Raw genomic sequence first — 18,318 nt, 5'->3', positions numbered from 1 at the left:
TGTTCACATTTTGGACAGGGAAAACAGATGGTTTGAAAGAGGAGTGAAAGAAGCCATCTATGTCCACTGTGAACAACCATCATTGAACAGAGGAGGTGGATTACGTCACCAACTTTCCCCCGCTTACAGTGCTGTCCTGAGCTCCCTTCCCAGACGTCTCAACCCCCATTCACACCTTTGTTCCAGTGACCTCAATAGGCCACAGGAAACAATGGAGCGGAGTCCTAAGTTGGTTTCAACTGAAACCACTGATTAAATATGACCCACGCCCCCTTCACACCTGGGCACATGTGTTCAGCACATGATCAATAGAGGGTCATAACCACCTCCAGGGGACTACGCCCACAGGGGTTTAAATACCTGGGTCTCTCCACCATTTGGTTGAGAACTGAAGAAGCCTTTCGGATGAGAGGTGAAACGTCTTCAAGAAACAAAAAGAAGTCCAGTCGCCTTTTTCAAGCTCCAGAGAATAACAAATTGTGTATTCCAGAAAAACCTTCCTTTGGGTATCACCATACTCGAGCTACACAAAACCTTCCTTATATGCTGATTTGAGCATTTCTTGTCCCTTAAATCAGTTCCTCCAACTTTTAGAAGAGGTAACTGCAGACTCAACCTTTGATATGCAATATGTGCTTTCATTAACTCTACTATTCCTGAAGGAATGGCTTTCACTACTGTGGCAAACTCTTTATTTCACTGGAAAACACTTAGTTTTCAGAAAATTGTCATAGCTATAAAGGTTACCATTATCATCAAGTAATTCTGCAACAAAGATAATGCCTCTATCAATCCAATTCTTTTTATATAAGCTTTTGTTGCTGGTAGTGATATTGCCATTATTCCACAATATTTCTTTGTGTGGGGAAAAATTGTGTGTATGACACAATTTCCATGAAAGTAAAGCTTGTTGGTAAAACTTTGAAAGTTTTACTGGTAACTTAGAAACAATAAAGTTGCAACTTAGCAACAATCTTAAACCACCTACCATTTTAAATATATTGTGTGGAATAAACTTCCATAAAGATTCTGATAACTCGAAACATTTTTTAATCCATTTGACTTTGAAGGTGTTGTTAAGGTGGAAGAAATTTAAAAGTTCTAACCCACCCTTTGCTTTTTCCATATAAAGTATATTCTTTTTAAATGATGATATTTATTCTTCCAAACGAAGTTCACAAATAAACTATTAATTTCTTTGCATAGACCGTCATTAATGTAAAGGGAAAGGGCAGGATAGACGAACCTCGATACACCTTCAGCTTTTGATAATAACACCCTTCCAAAAATAGAAATGTCCCTTTGCAGCCACATATTGAGGATTGATTGTGTTTTTTTAATCTTTGATTGTAGATTCAGTTGTTGTCTAAGAGTTGTATCTTTTGTTATATGAATTCCTAAAAATTTAACACTTTGTTTGACTGGAATATTAAACATATGGCATTCATCAGTATCATATAAACATAAAATTTCACTTTTGTCAACATTTAGTTTGAGCCCTGAGGCATCTGAAAATTTCTGAATTGCATCTAGAGCACCTGGTATCTGTGATTTATCTTTAAGAAATAAGACTGTGTCATCCGCTAGTTGAGCCATTTTAATTTCTTTATTAAAAATTGTTAAGCCATGTATATACGGGTTGTGGGAAATATTCAAGAGTAAGAGTTCAGCAATGATCAAAAACAAAAAGCATGAAATTGGGCAGCCCTGTCGTACACCCCTCAGTATCAGAAACCTTCCAGACATCCGTGGATATAAGATAATCGAGCTGTTATGTCATTATAAAACATTTTAATGACCTTAATAAATGACTCTCCAAAACCTAAAAGTTGTAGTGTTTGCAAAATGAAGGAGTGTTCAATTGAGTCAAATGCCTTATAAAAATCCAGGAAGATCATCAGAGCATTGGAGTTTATAAAGTCTGAATAATCTATTAAATCCAACACTAGTCTAATATTAGAGCTTACGTGACGCTTAGGAAGAAATACATTTTGGTTTTCACTTATTATCTCTCCTAAGTTGTTTTTCAATCGTTTAGCGTACACCGGAGCTAAAATTTTATAATCAGTATTTAAGAGTGAGATAGGTCTCCAATTTTCTATTTTTGAAAGGTCTTTATCAGCCTCGGGCAGCAGAGTTATTAGACCCTGTTTCATGGTTGTAGTCATTTCTTGCTTACTTATACAATCTTTGAACATTTGTAAGAGATAGTCACTAATTACGTCCCAAAAACAGAGATAAAACTCTACTGTAAGACCATCACTACCAGGTGACTTACCTAAGTTCATTGAACGCACAGCTTCAGTGATATCTGACGATGAAAGCTCAGCCTCACACGCGCCTTTAAAGGTCTCCGATACCAGAGGTGCAGACACCTTAATGTGATTCATAAATGCATCACACTTAGCTTGGTTAAACTTTGAGGAATATAACTCGCTATAAAATGAGGTAGTATAATGAGAAATCGTTATAGGGTCTGAGCGTATTATACCATTAATGTTAAGAGCCACAATATTATTCCTTTTTCTGTTTCTTTTTTCTAATGCAAAAAAATAACTAGAGCATTTCTCTCCTTCTTCCAACCATTTAGCTCGAGACCTTATGAACGCTCCTTTAGCTAAATTCACATACATTTTATCGAGCTCATCCTGAAGAATGTGCAGAGTTTTCAATTCACTTTCAGAAAGATCAGGCTTGGATACTAGAGGCTCCAATTTATTGAGTAAACTATATATTTTATTAGTGTTTTGCTTTTTTATATCTTTACACCGCTTTATTGCCATTTCCCGAACCTTAAACTTGAAAAACTCCCACTTTTGAATTGGGTCCATCCCCGTTTCTTTGAAAATTTCCTCAACCAGTAAAGACACACTTTCCTTAAATTTCCTATCATCCAAAAGATTATTGTTAAGTTTATTGGATTATTGGTTGTTCCTTAACTCCTTTTAATCTAAGACTAATTAATTTATGATCTGATAATGGAGCATAAGAATGAGAAATATCAGTGACATATTGTAAACCATATGTTGACAACAGCCATAAGTCTATACGTGACTGAAAGCTTCTGCTAGAATTGTATATTGTGTGGTATCAGGGTTCATAAATCTCCACACATCCATAAGATGATACTTTGCAGACAAGAATTCAGTAGATTTGAAAGCTGATGTCAGCTGATTCAGTCTGAATGAAGCAGTGAAACGGTTCGAACGTCATCAGTGACGTCAGCTGAAGCAAGCTCCTGCTTCACCTATCGAGTTTGAAGCGTGTTTCGAAGCCTGGGAGTCAGAGGTAGCATCACTAGGCGCAGTGACCGGAAATAAAAACTTCTCTCAGATGTTAAAGTAACGAGTCTGTTTGAAAATGTAACGAGTAGAAAGTACTGATATTTGTGTAAAAATGTAGGGAGTAAAAGTAAAAAGTAGTCAGAAAAATAAATACTCAAGTAAAATACAGATACTTGAAAATTCTATTTAAGTGCAGTAACGAAGTATTTGTACTTCGTTACTTCCCACCTCTGACAGCAGCTAAAATCACACTGAGCATGCTCAGATCTGATTCTTGGAACAGCTGAGAGATCTGCACCTGATGACCTCAGAGGTCTGAAATGTGGGGCCCAACCCAATGAGAGGTTTGTGAACTAACTGAACAATTTTAAGAGTAATCCTGTGTTGTACTAGGAGTCAATGAAGTGCTTTCAATCTTGGGTAATATGGTCAAATTTTCACCTACCTGTAAGGACTCTGGCTGCTGCATTTTGAATGAGCTGATGATAATCTTACAAATAGAGCCAAGGTTCTAACAGAGAGTTTTTCAGCCCGGCACACTTTCTGTAAATCCTATAAACTTCATTTCACTCCTCAAATATCACTGTGTTCGTCTGCTATATGTTCGATTTAACTGAAACTGCTGATCCGAACAACCAGTGATTTATAAAGGAAAATCGTGACAATTATCAGGGGTGCCCAAACTTTTTCATACCACTGTATGTAACAGAAAGCACCTCTGAAGCCTTGGCAGTAATCACACTCTTTGTGGATGTGTAGTTACATTTCTCGAGGTGCATGTTGGTTATGTACATAGGACCGACGCAGAACTCTAAATCAGGCCTTATTAGATCGATAGTGTGATCATTTTTGCATATAATCCAGAAGAGTTACACTTATATAACATGCATTTAATGTGTCCCAGAGCGCCGTTTCCTTCCACTAATGTGTTTGCAGAAATCACATTAAAAAAAAAGCATACAACAAAAAACATAATCCAGATGTTTTATTGATCAGCTGCTAAAAGCATTTCCGATGTTTGAATATCAGCCATCATGTTGTGAGCATAAACTATCACGTTTTTAATGCAACAACAGGAAGTGACATCATCTTGCTGGGAGTTTTTTCTTGAAGGCCTTTCACAGCTCCACTGCTGCTGAAAACTACTGTTCGATTATGGCTTTCTGAATACAAGTAGGGCTGCAACTATTGATTATTTTAGTAATCAAGTATTCTATCGATTACTCTATCAGTTAATCAAGTAATCAGATAAGAAATAATTTTTTGTATTAACAGTTCAGCAGCATATTTTAACTTCCATACTCCATTCCACTGAATGATGTGTTGAAGGCTTCCTAAACCTCAGAAGGTTGGAGGTACTGCTACGAGGGGGCAGCACTCATATTTCCTTGCAACCTCAATCAGTGGAATATTGAATAGATGTCCTCAGTGAGGTGTTCAGGTTCAACCTCCTATTCTCACAGGTTCAAAAATGTGAAACACATTGACAGGATGTAAAATTGGAACTGAACATGCTTCAGTAATATGTTTTTTCTCTGAATGTGTTACAGTTTCATTTCCATGTGGGATTGTGGCATGAGGATCATCACAGTAGTCTTCATTTGTACCCTCACCTTAAAGAAAATAATAAATAAAAGAAAACCATAACCAGCTGGTTTTCTGTTGTTTCAGTAACCTCGATTTAAACAGCTTTGTCTGGAAAAATACACTTTTATGCCTGTTTTAATACTGGAAAAAGAGATGGGTCACTTTACCCTGGGAACTGGTTCAACTTAGCCCGTGCCTGGGGCAAACTGAGCCACTAGAGCCCCTTTTTTGTGATGTTGTATTTCCAAAGCTGTTTGTTATAGACTCATTCTTATATTTTCATTTGTTAGACAAAACTCCAGATTAAGAGCTGATGTTTTCACTGGACACCTGTGTCATTTAATTTTGTCTGTAGAACCCCCCCCCCCCCCCCAAAAAAGAGTAAAAAAATGGCTCATCTTACCCCGCTCTATAATAATGAGTATTATTGGTAGGAACCTTCTGACCTGGGACGCACTCGGTGCTGGGAGTCGATGCCGGTCAGCCTGTTGCGTATTCAGCGCTGCTCTCCGCCGGCCTGAGGGAAGACTCAGCCTCGCCTGGCTGGTACCCCAAACCGGCCTCGGAGGGAGACAGGCTCAGACCATCTCCGTGGGAACTCCAGGCGGTCTGGTTGGAAGAAGCAGAGTGTCCTGATTCCGCCGCTCCTCTGAGGCTGAGGATGACAGACCGAGTTCGCAGCCGTGCTGTCTCCAGGCTGTGGGAGCTTGGCATGAACGACCGGTGCTCTTATTCCTTCTGAGGCCCTGAAGTCCGCGTGGCTGCTGTGGGAAGCAGTGGAGACAGCTGTGGACTTAATTCTTGGTTGGTTTACCACTTTGGTGTCTGCTTTGTCACTCGATTGGTCCATGAAAGAGTTTAGGGAAAAAAAAAATATTACGATTGTTCTCATTTTTGATAACCTTGCATATTGCCAAATTAAGTAAGTAAGTAAACTTTAATTTTAGCACCTCTCACAGATGAAATCACAAAGTGCAATTAAAATAAATACAAATAGCTGATAAAAATAATAAGTAAAACATTTAACTAAAAGCTTGTCTGAATAAAAGTGTCTTAAGCCGCTTTTTAAAAGAATCAGCAGAGTCAGCCACACGGAGGGGCAGGGGCCGGGTATACCACCGCCTGGGGGCTACTACCTGAAAGGAGAGGTCACCCCGAGGGTTAAACCGGGACCTTCAGGAGGTTCTGGGCCGAGGACCGAAGAGTGCGGCCTGGAGAAAAAGGGGTCAACATCATTGTTGTTATCGTGATGTGTTTGGCGAACATATAGTGATTGTTATATTATTGTGCATTACTTCTCATATTTATGCAACAGTTTCCCGCTTTCTTTCTTTCACTGTTTTTCCCTGTGAGTATAAAGATTTTAAAGTTGCACAGAAACGGAACCAAAGTATTGGTGTCACGAGCATTACCGGACAGATTTTACCGGCGTACTCAAGTAACCTCCAATGACAGGTAACGCTTCTTAACAACATCGAGTTAAATGAGTGTATTCTGTGTATGTGTGGGTCGCAACTCTGTAAAGACGGCAGCCGCTGATGTTCAGCCGGGGAGCCGGAACCCCGGAGCCGGAACCCCGGGAGCCGAGCCGCCGCCGAAGCCGCGGAGCCGCCTCTGAAATGCGCCCCTCACTTCTTCCACTGACACAGACAGGAAAGCCTTTGGAGTCGCCATGGGGGAATTGTATCAGTACAATAAAGCTCCAATAAGCCTTTATGATAATATTTGTTTGTAAATGTGGGTCTGCCTTGCAGCAGAAGGGTAACAAAGTAACGAAGCTAACTGCTCTGCCGTGCCTGCAGCAGTGAGGGAGGCTGTGCCAGCTTTGGCAATCAAAGTGTGGAGATTTGGAAGACAGCAAGTCAGAGATTTGTTTGAGAGGAAGATTCAGAAAGTTCATTCACAGTCCAGGAGAAAACACACACGGCTAAACCAGCATGTGGGTAACAGCAGACTTCAGGTACAGCTGTGCTTTTAATGTGGAGGCCTGTGTGGATAACACATCTTTTTTTGTGCCAGTCTGAACTATTTGGAATGATATTGACCTTTCGGTGGGTGGAGGCCCTTTACAGGTCCACACATGAACCACGTGTAAGCTCAGAGCATCCCTGACCAAACCCTGATCATACCTGTTCACTGTTCACCAACCAGCTGTGAAATCCAGCTGTTAGACAGCATGTCAGTCTGTGGGCTACTTCTGTGAACCGTCAGTGAGTGTTCCACAGCTGCTGCTGTCAGTGGTTCCACTTTGAGAGCAGCACGTTTGTGGTGCTGGTACAACCACAGAATCTTTTTTTATTTTAGTCTGAATGTTTCTAAACTGGCTCTCCGTTAGGTGGACAGTGATGTCAGTAGGTTCACGCTGGCCTTGCCAGGTTTGTAAAATAGTCAGAATTTGGAGTTTCTAACAACCTTTTTAATTTTAACAGTAGGTAAGATATTTTCACTGAGATATCTTAGATGCTCTGCACTTGTGTGTGTGTTAGAGGATGTGTGAGTGCAGTGTGTTTGGACAAACCTGCTGATGTTTGTCTTGCAGCTGATGCTGGCCTCTCTGTCCATGATGATGTCACATGGCTTCAAGAGCAGTAAGCAGGACTTCACTTTTGGACCGTGGAAAGTGACGGCTTCCAAAAACCACATCATGAAATCCAAAGACATTGAACGGTGAGATGTTTGTCTCTGTATTTTTTTGTTATCATTTTGCTTTTACTTGTTAAACTCGGTCAGTTGGGATAAGGTGTTACTCAGGTTATGTAGCAAGGCTGAAGCTGGATTCAGGAAAAGGGGAGATGGAGCAGCCACAGTCCCTGCAGTTGTGGTTAAATCTGGGACTCCTGACAGAGTACCAAACCACACAGCCTGTGGGCTGTGACACAGAGAGAGCCTGCTCCTGTCCAAGTCAGTCAGGTTTTTCTTCACGCAATATAAAGTCAGCTTCACACATGGACACATCCTAAATGAAAAAAATCAGCAGCTCACACACTGCAGACTCCAGGTTTACCTTATTATTGCATCGTGAACGCTGTTTCAGGCACACCTGCAGTGCACACAGTGACAGCATCTTAAATCACACGCTAAATGACATCATCTGCTGTGATGTGATCACATGTAGATGATGAAAAACAAAATAGTAATATCAATAGCCGAGCATCCAATCACTGAAAGCTTCAAAGCAGCCGTGATACTGTCAATAAAACAAAATGAAGCGACCTCGCGTTGGTCGAGGACCGCTGCCTTCACTGCAGGTTACTGCAGGAAGCTTTCTGCCAGTGCTTCAGTGCTTCAGTGAAGGATGCTCAGTTTTTTGGATTTTGGAACAGGAAGAAATAAAATGCGTACAATTCAGCCATCGAGCATCTGTTATTGTTTCTAAATGTGCTGCAACAGTTTGAATCCTGCAAAAACAATAAGTTAGAAAAGTATCCAATGAGAAGCTGATATCTGTGACATCAGCAGGCTTTGTTTACTCTCTTTCTCTCCAGGCTATCAGAAGACATGAGCATGCCCTCTCTTCCAGAGATGTTATTTGGAGATAACATACTGCGCATCCAGCACACAGATGGTTATGGTATTGAATTCAATGCCATTGACGCCCTTAAGAGAGTCAACAACATGGAGGATACTGTCAAGGTTGCTTGTGCTCAAGAGTGGCAGGAGAGCAGGTACGATGAGCGTCACAGAGCAGCAGCACCCTGTTAGCATTCATGTCCCAACAGTTAAACAGGTGTCACTTCTCACTGCTTGGACTTTAAAAGGAGAAAAAAATGATTGAGTTTTTTGCACAGACACTGAGAGTGATGCAGCGTGATGGTGTGATGCACAGAGCATATCACCATAGTAATCACTGAGCTTTTTTACCTGGATGTCTGGCATCTGCACTCTGTGGCAGATTTACACTGAGCTGCGCTCGTTTTTAGACTGTCGGCGACGTTGTCGGCTTCTGTCCAGCTCATTGATCCGAGATTCGTTTTCAGTCGTGTCCTGGAGAACGAAGCCTTCCTCCGTGCTCAGGACGGGAGAGAAGCGCCGCCTGGATGAAATGTTCTGTGCTCATTCTCCCAGGCTACATACACACTAGTTAATACACTGAAACTGAAGTGTGGACGTAGCCTCGTGTTTGCACTTTCTGTTTTTGACTTTGATTACATCTGTAAAACTGTGTTTTCACTTTGCTTTTATGAGTTATTGATTATTGCTGAAATAAGTGTAAATGTCATCATATCCCCTTGCAGAGCTGATGCTGAACACTCCAAAGATGTGATAAGACCTTATGACTGGACTTACACCACAGACTACAGAGGCACTCTGACAGGAGAAGGTATGCAGATAAAGGTAGGTTTTTTTGGTGGTGTATCATCGACAGCTTTGTAATATTTACAGCCAGTGGTTCATAAGGAACTGATGTGCGGTTCTCATGTGAAGGTGTCCAAGACAGCGGAGCGTATTGACATGGAGAAGCTGAAGGCTCGGGAACACATCATGTTCTTTGATGAGGTGCTGCTGTTTGAAGACGAGCTGCACGACCACGGAGTCTCGATGCTTAGTGTCAAAATTGTGAGTGGAGTTCATGGTTCTGAGCGAGCCGCTCACCATGATTATAGTAAATGTGTATCTGGGTAAAAGCCCTTTGTTTTTTCTGCCTGCCTGCAAAGGTTTTGTTGAGTGTAATGTGCTGTCTGTCTGACCGTGCAGAGAGTGATGCCCACCAGTTTCTTCCTGTTGATGCGTTTCTTCCTCCGAGTGGATGGAGTGCTGATTAGAATCAATGACACTCGACTCTATCATGAGGCAAGTTGTTTTTCATCAGCCGAGATGGACTGTGCCGCCAGACTCCATCATTAAGTTCAAAGTTCACCTGCAGTGACTGTGGTGAGTGCTGTACTGAGTGGTGATGTGGCTTCTGATTTCAGGCTGGAAAGGTTTACATGCTACGAGAGTTCAGCACAAGGGAAAGCAAAATAGCAGAACTGAAGGTGAGCAACAACACGTGCACAGACGAGCTACAAGAGCCAGCTAAAAGGCACCAGCCTGCAGAGCTGTAGTTGTGATTCCCAAAAGCAAATTTCCGATGATATTGTGCTTGAAATTAGTTTCTGGTTTGGCATTTCTGATCTCGGGAATGTAAAAAAAGCAAAGATTTCCCCTCCCTGACTTCTTCAGTTCAGCAGTAAAACAGAACTGCCACTGGATTTACTTTTACTGCATGGTCAACACCCTGTACTGTTGTCTTTGTGTAAAGCCCACCGTTCAAGAATATAAGGAAGAGTTGCTCTTCTTCACACTAATGAACAGCCATCAGTGCGTGTTATCAAACTAAGAAGGTCTGAATGCAGATGTCGCCTCAGTGCTGCTTTGTTTTTCAGACCTTTTCAGCCAGTCTGTGACTGATGAACCTTTCTCAGAGTCACGCATGCTCCTCTCACCATCTCAGAGCTTAAAGTGTTCTTGTATCAGTATTCCAGTATGGGCCCACTTTTAATTTAATATGTTTCTGGGATGGTTACAAAAATAAGAATATCTCTGTGCATGAACACAGCAGAATGTTATATCTGCTATGAATAAAGACCAAGTTTATAAAAAATCTTCATTTACATTGTAGGGAAACTTCAGCTCATTGTGATAAATATGTAACAACTGACTCAAACGCTTGTTTTCATGTAACGTTGTGATCTTTTTGTTTAATTTGACATCAGGTTATTTTGCTGCATACTCTGTTTAAGGAGGAGCATTCAAAAGTTTTAAAGACAATCAAAAAAGAGCAAAATAATTTGTTCTTAAAGTTTTAAAGCTTGACATAGAGTGCATTAAAAGTAGACCCAGCACCATTTAAAGCATCAGGAGTGGTGAGCTGTTTCTGGGATACTTCTAAAGCACACAACAGCACGCACAGTGAAATCACAAACATGGTCTGAAGTGAAGCAGGAGGTGCTGCTTTAACACTCGATGGTTGGCATTTCTGATGCTGGGGGGGGGTCTTTGGTACTTCATACCAACAGTAACTAATCATCACAAGGCAAGCTCTCCATGCTTTGATTAGAAATCAGGATTAAACAGGTTAGCTGCCTGTGCGTAAATCTGTTCATGTGCAGCAGGCTGATTATTCACTGCAATACTCAGCTTCTACATTTTGATGCCAAACTGCAAATATCTCAGAATATATTCAGCTACCTGATCCATATCTTGATGTACTTGACTTAATTTCCATGGGTTCTGCACCCATTGGTGTCAATGACTCGTTTAAAGATTCTTCTCCATCCTCCTCCATCAGCAGCTGCTGTTGAAACACGATTAATTCAGATTGATTTTTGGTGGCTGTGTCGCCAAAGAGGCTTTTTTTTTCTTTGGTGACACAGCCATTGAAGAAAAAAACTGGTTATTCTTAGAAACATGAGGCTACAGACTTCAGCAGCCATAGTCGATTGTATTCCAGGGGCCAGAGCAAGCAACACTGACAAATTTGAAGCTGCTGGCTAAAGGTAAGCGTAGACTTGGTGAGACTGTCGGCAGTAATGACACCTGGTTGCGTCAGCTGGAAGTCACTAAAATGAATACTGAGTCGTGTGTAATTTTGCTAAAACAAAGTCGGCTCTGTAGTTCCAGGATTCGAAAACCTTTATTGTCATTCTTGTCATGAAAAACGTGACAAAAACAAAATTCAGTTTCTGAGGTCCTTCCAGTGCAAGTAACAAAAAGAATGCTGTGTACAGTTGGGCATTTACAAAAGAGAAAACTGAATAAAAACCATAAAAAGGAAAAGAAAATATTGATCTGGTGCATGAGCAGTTTGCGTTGTTATTCGTATTGTTATATGGTACTTGAATACTGTATTCCAGTGAGGAGCAGAGTTTCTGAGTCTCACAGCTGTATGATAGGAGCAGTTTTACAGCCTGGTTGACCTCACTCTGACGCTGTGTAATCTGCGCCCTATGGAGGGTGGGGACAACAGTCTGTGGGCAGGGTGTGTGGGGTCCCCAATTATGCTGGTCACCCTGCGTCTGCATCTGCTGACATAGCTGTCCTCTACACCTCCAATCTGTACTCTGTCTGGTCGTTTTTTGAGATGAGGCCAACCACGGCTGTGCAGTCTGCAGACTCGGTGATTGGTTGTAAGAGTTGTCCGGTCCTGTAGCGTCCTCAGCGGTGAGTCTGGGAAGCTGCTCGTCTGGTGATGAGGTGAGTCTGATGGTGGCAGAGCTGCTGGACACCTCAAAGCGAGTGTTAAGGGCATCAGGTAGAGATGGGTCCCTGGGACATTCGGCATCTTTCCTTCTGCTGTCTGCGATGCTCCACATCCTCCGGGGATCCCTGGCGTTGAAGTGTCCCCGTCCAGCTTTGGCTCCAGAGTTCTCCTTGCAGTTAATACAGCTGCATCACCTGACCTGACTCTGAACCCCCCATGCTCCCCAGAGGTGTCTAACCTCTGCGTTCATCCAGGACTTCTGGTTGCAGTGAACTATGAATCTTGTGGCTGCTTGATTATGGAAAAAAGACTCATAATCACGATTATTTTGGTCAGTATTGAAATCACCGTTATTTAACACAATTACTCACTGACTTTGTAAACACGCTGCATTCATTGCACTTAAAGAACCATCAGTACCTTGAAATCTAGTTCATTTCTATAATCTCTTGTAAATAAATACTAAATTTAAAAATACAGAATATAAAAATATAAATACAATATAAAAATAACTAAATTGCAATATAAATAAATACGTTATAAATTAAACAAAAAATAAATAAATGGAAAGGTAATGCCAGTTATCACAACTAATAATTCTAGGAAGAAATTGGACATTTTAGTGCCACAACATACTGACATCAGGCTCGGTGGCCAATCAGGGTCTAATTACACCCGTGGAGGAGACACACACACACACACACACACACACACACACACACCCCCACCCCCCCCTGCCGCCCCTCACTGATCATCCCCCGTGACTGTGAGGGACATAATGGACGTTATTTTATATTTCTCTGGAGCTGCAGGTCAGGTTACGGCGTAGATTTCCTGCTCGATAATTAACAGTAATTAACACATAATGCACATGCACAAGCATAACTGCCGGCAGTGTCTCTGACCGCTTACATAGGTTCTGTTGTAGGACCGCAGGACTGCAGTGCTGCAGCATAAATCAGGGGTGAGTATACGGAGCGCGATGTGACAAAATCATTTTAATAATAATCCTTATTTGTCGATTACACTGTTTTAGTGATCGTTTGGAGCCAAAATCAAAATTGAAATCAAATTTCTACTAATTGCACAGGCCTATCCTCTGGTGGAGGTGACATCATCGACACACCCAGGGCTTCTAGAAACAAAAACTCACTTTAGTGCGATTGGTGGTTGTAATTTTTGAGAAAGGGGAGAAAAGAGGGGTAAAATCATTATTTTCTTACTAGAATGTGATTCACTGATACAATATCAAATATCAATCACCCAACGCTGCATCAGTGCTGCCATTCAGGATCGTTGGATATTTCCTTTATCTCTGCACCAGGCCTTACTGCGGTCAGCTGGAAACAAAGCAAAGGATGGAGGGCTGCACTCACTATTGTTTAGTGGCTTGGGACTCTCAGCCACTCCCCCACTTTGGCTGTCATAGTCTGCACACATCTGCCACCCCCCCATGAATGATTTACTATTGAGCTACTGTCTAAGAGTGCATGAAAACTAACACCAAAAGCAAGAGGATGGGAAGTCTCTCTGGTTGGATCGTAGGTTACAGGGTGCAGACCACTGCCAGGTGCTGTGAAGTCTACAACATCTAAACCTAGTGAGTGGCAGGCTGGCTTAAAATCCACCAAGAAATGAGAAGCTGCTTTAATATTAAATCTTTTAACTTTTCTTGAATTTATCAGGCAAAAGACAGACTTTTCTTGACCTCATTTCTAAAGTATAGGCACTGAAACGGCCTCAAAAAAAGAAGTAGGAAAAGCTTTTTTTGGCATAAAAAGCAGACAGCTCTGTATGCTTTGTGTCTGTGTAAACACAGTCCAAGGTATTGTCCCCTCTGGTCCTGATGGTTATGTGCTGTGGATCCCTGGCATGATGTCTGACAGCTCGACGTGATGAAGGTCACGTAGAGAGCCTCAGGGTGTCTGTTTTGGAGAGATTCAATTCAATTTTATTTATATAGCACCAAATCACAGCAGTCGTCTCAAGGTGCTTTACATCGTAGGTAAAGACCCTACAATAATGAACTCATTTGGGTCCCCAAGCACCTCCTTAGCGCTGGCAGTTACAACAAACCCTGCTGTGAATTCATGGACTGAGTAATGTGGCCGGCACTTAATAGTTAATAGTTCACCTTTCTCAGAACAGTGACAACAGTTCCTCATCTCAAGCTGCTCACGCATCTGCAGCTTTTAGCTTTAGTTAGCAAGCCTCACTTCTGTTTATGGCTGCACTACTTCCACTTGCTCCCCAGTTGCCGTAAGTTGGAACGCCATGTCGCTGTCCTCAATAGACCAGCTCAGCTTTCGTATTCACTGTTAAGCCGCTCTCTGTCTGGCTGTTAGTCTCCCAGAGCGTGGATGGACTGTAAACTTATGAGCAAAGATTGGCTCAAGGTACTTGGAAAAAAACCAAAACAACCATTCGCACTGTTCAGAGCTCGAGAAAGCGCGACTATCTAAGATGGTTTTCTCTGGTCTCCTCCCCAATCGGACCAGTACTGTCATGTTTACTGCATGCTCTCCTTAAACTGCTGGCTATCTGAGTGGTGCCCAGAAAACAATGTGGGCTTCATGGAAAAATGAAACTTTTCCCAGAAATCCCAGATTTCCTAAGCGCCTTCAGGCGACTGTTTGTTGTGATTTGGCACTATACAAATACAATTACATTGAATTGAATTATTAGGAGAGATGGCATCCATCCCATTTTAATGGAAGCAACTCTCATTTCTAGAAATCTGACTGAATTTATTAAACACCCCAAAACGTGACTATCCAGAGCTGAGAGCTAAGATTTGCAGTCTTACAACCCTCTCTGCAGTTTCTGCGGCAGGACGTGCTCGAACCACCTCAGCTGGCTGCTTTCGATGCGGAGAAATAACAGCTCTACACTAAGTCCCTCCAAAATGACTGAACTTCTCACCTTACCTCTAAGGTTAGGGTTATAGGTAGAGTGCACAATCCACAATCACTTTCTTTTGGTATTTACTCATGCAAGCTAATGCTAATTAGTTTGCTAATGCTGTGCCTGCTAGCTTATTGAGTGATGGTGAACAGTTAGGCATGAATTAGACATCTGCCTCAGGTCTTTGTGGGGCCTACGCACATAACGTAACTCTGAAGCCTACGTAGTAATCACAATCCTTGCATCTCTCGAGAGGTGCACGTCAGGTTACATCGTATGTTACAGCATAGGGTTCAGGGGGGATTTCTTGTAACGTATGTAGGACCGATGCAGAACTCTTAATTCAGACCTTATTAGATAGAGCAATAATTCTTGTTGCACAAAAACCAGTAGAATTACACTATCAGGCATTCGTGTTTTGCAGAAATCATGTAAAAAGCTGGCCTCTCCCTTAGAGTGAGGAGTGCAGTCATTCAGGAGGGGCTCAAAGTAGAGCCACTGCTCCTCCACATTGAAAGGAGCCAGTTGAGGTGGATCGGGCATCTGATTAGGATGCCTCCTGGGTGCCTCTCGGGAGAGGCGTTCTGGGCATGTCCTACTGGGAGGAGGCCCTGGGGGAGACCCAGGACACGCTGGAGAGATTATATCTCTCTGCTGGCCTGGGAAGGCCTTGGGTTCCCCCCGGATGAGCTGGTACCTGTCTGACTGCATTGTGCCAAGTGTAAACTTTGGTGTGGGGGCATGGGGTGAGGTGGGGGGGTATGGTGTGGGGGTGTTTGTCAGGAGTATTCTCGGCCCCTTAGTTCCAGTGAAAGAAACTCTTAATGCTTCAGCATACCAAGACATTTGGGACAATTTGATGGGACATGTTACTGGATCATAGTATATTCCTCCGAGTATACATACACTATGCTACCAAAAGTATTCACTCACCATCCAAATCATTAAATCCAGGTGCCAGTGTAGTCAGACAAGTCAGTGTGGGGGTGACAATTTGATGCTCCAACTCTGTGGGAACAGTTTGGGGATGGCCAGTGCACAAAGCAGCTCCATAAAGACATGGATGAGCCAGTTTGGTGTGGAAGAACTTGACTGGCCTGCACAGAGTCCTGACCTCAGCCTGATAGAACACCTTTGGGATGGATTAGAGACTGTGAGCCAGGCCTTCTCTCCAACATCAGTGTCTGACCTCACAGATGATGGAAGAATGGTCAGAAATTCCCATAAACACTCCTAAACCTGTGGAAAGACTTCCCAGAAGAGCTGAAGCTGTTCTAGCTGCAAAGGGCCCACATCATATTAAACCCTCTGGATTAAGAGTAGGATTTCACTGAATTTCATGTCCATGTGAAGGCAGATGAGCAAGCAAACAATTTAGCAATATAGTGTATCAGTCAAACTGCATGACACTGAGCTGTCAGTACAGGTCAACCACAGAAATGCTGACAGTTCTGCAGTGGTTGGAGGTATTAGTGATGGGCTGGAGGAGGAGAACAGAGTGCTGGTGAATGTTTGTTGGGTTTTTTATGAAGCGGTCTGGGATCATCTGCATCTGAAGGTGTATAAACAGAGATGTGATCGACTTCAGACAGAAGAGGACAGCTGGCCCATGCCTCTCCCGGGACTAGATGTTGACATGGCGGAGGAGTACAAGTACCTTAATGTTTGCATCAACAACTGGAATTGGAACTAAAGGCTGTATGTCAGAAGGGGATGAGCAGGATCTGTTTCCCAAGGAAGCTGAGATCCTCCAACATGTGTGCAGAAAAATGTTGGAGATTTTCTGTCAGTTAGTTGTGGTGAGCTCAGTGTGCTGTGGTCTTCTGGGGGAGCAGGATCAGAGCTGAAGACCCCAACAGACTGAATCAAACATTAGCTAGGCCGGCTCTATAGTTGCAATGACTGCAAACCAGACATGCTATTTTATTGAGCCATCAGATATTTGCTGTGCTCTTTATACAACATTTAGGAAGACATTTTTGCATTGTTGATTCTGAAAATATTTTATTGTGTATTATATTATTATTTGATATTTTTATCAAGTAATAACATATCCTCCAGATGGATGGATGCACGGGGTGGCTGTGGCTCAGGAGGTAGAGCAGGTCATCTACTGATCGGAAGGTCGGTGGTTTGATTCCCGGCTGCTCCAGTCTGCATGCCAAAGTATCTTTGGGCAAGATGCTGAACTCCAAGTTGCTCTCTGATGCAACCGTTGGAGTGTGACTGTGTGTGAATGTTAGTGAGCACTTAGCTGTAGAAGGAAGTGCTTGTATGAATGTGTGTAAATGGGTGAATGCAAGCATGTTGTGTAAGCGCTTTGAGTGCTCAGCTGCAGTAGGAAAGCGTTATATAAGAACGAGTCCATTTACCATTTAAATAAATCCCTCATCCATAAATATATTTATGTAAATTAAAACATAAATATATTTATGTTTTAATTTACACCTATTTTACTGTATGCATTTTGATTCCAGATTAGGTCTTCTCAACATATTTGTTTGGTCTATTCTATTCTATTCTATTCTATTCTATTCTATTCTTCAGAATGTTCCAGCTCCACTGTACACTGATCCTAATGAGATCGCCCAGCATTTAACCCTCAAGTTGACAGAGTGTGAGAAGCTGGACCTTCCTGTGTTGCCGACCCAGACAGCTGATAATAAAGTAATTGAGTGACACACCGGTGTGCTGCAAAATGGAAAAACAGAATATTAGTCTTAAACTCCATCCTTTAGCTCACATTAACACAACACCATAGCTACCCTCATGATTTCCTGTACAGGAACAAATCGTTTGTGATGCTTGTTCTTAAACCTGATAGAATCTCTAACCCTGTTTCAGAAATGCAGCTTTTCTTTTGTTTATTTGAGATTTTGTTTTATGAGCCATTTCAATGGTTTGCTTTGTGACATAAAGCCTGGTAGAATAGCTGTTTCTGTATTTCTAATATTAGTACATCAATAATTTGTCAATCACAAAGAGTTCTGTATTTTCAAAATAAAACAATTTCTGTAAATATTTTTACTGTGACCTGTGGAAGGTTAAGAACTGTATTCTTCCTTTGTGTCTCAAACACCTCCAGATTCAGTGTAAATGTCTACAATATGTTCGTGTAAGAATAATTCTCCTGCTTTGTGTGAAAAAACAGTGACTGTCAAACAGGTTTACCATTAAAGTCATTTAAATCCGTCCAGCGTTGAGCCGTCCCTCTATAACTGTTTTAGCTTCTCTGTGTGACAACGGGAAAGTTTGATGTCGTCATTATTATACACAAAATATATCCAAAGTATGAATTCATGAGTTTAAATAGGAGTTACTAATTACATAATCAAAATGCAGTGAATTATCCAGCAGCAT

The 18,318-nt window shown here is 41.9% G+C and overlaps 1 protein-coding gene across 3 annotated transcripts; it reads left to right on the top strand.

The window, feature by feature from the left end:
* The first annotated feature begins 6,256 nt into the window (after nt 1–6,256).
* Nucleotides 6,257–18,150, top strand: tiprl (TIP41, TOR signaling pathway regulator-like (S. cerevisiae)). 3 transcript variants are annotated; one of them, XM_030745752.1, is made up of 8 exons: nt 6,257–6,326; nt 7,411–7,538; nt 8,357–8,536; nt 9,107–9,206; nt 9,297–9,428; nt 9,567–9,662; nt 9,785–9,847; nt 17,506–17,643. In XM_030745752.1, exons 2-8 carry the CDS (start codon nt 7,414–7,416, stop codon nt 17,635–17,637), a joined length of 828 nt encoding a protein of 275 aa, XP_030601612.1. In that variant the 5' UTR covers nt 6,257–6,326; nt 7,411–7,413; the 3' UTR covers nt 17,638–17,643. The 3 variants fall into 3 exon arrangements, with proteins under 3 accessions (XP_030601612.1, XP_030601613.1, XP_030601614.1); XM_030745753.1 differs by lacking the exon at nt 6,257–6,326 and adding an exon at nt 6,335–6,831; XM_030745754.1 differs by lacking the exon at nt 6,257–6,326 and having other exon boundaries at nt 7,414–7,538; nt 17,506–18,150.
* The last annotated feature ends 168 nt before the right edge of the window (nt 18,151–18,318 follow it).

This window comes from Archocentrus centrarchus, chromosome 14 (assembly GCF_007364275.1).
Source record: "Archocentrus centrarchus isolate MPI-CPG fArcCen1 chromosome 14, fArcCen1, whole genome shotgun sequence".
Classification (NCBI taxonomy): domain Eukaryota; kingdom Metazoa; phylum Chordata; class Actinopteri; order Cichliformes; family Cichlidae; genus Archocentrus; species Archocentrus centrarchus.
The sequence above is the reverse complement of the archived record's forward strand: the minus strand, read 5'-3'. Positions and strand labels throughout refer to the sequence as shown.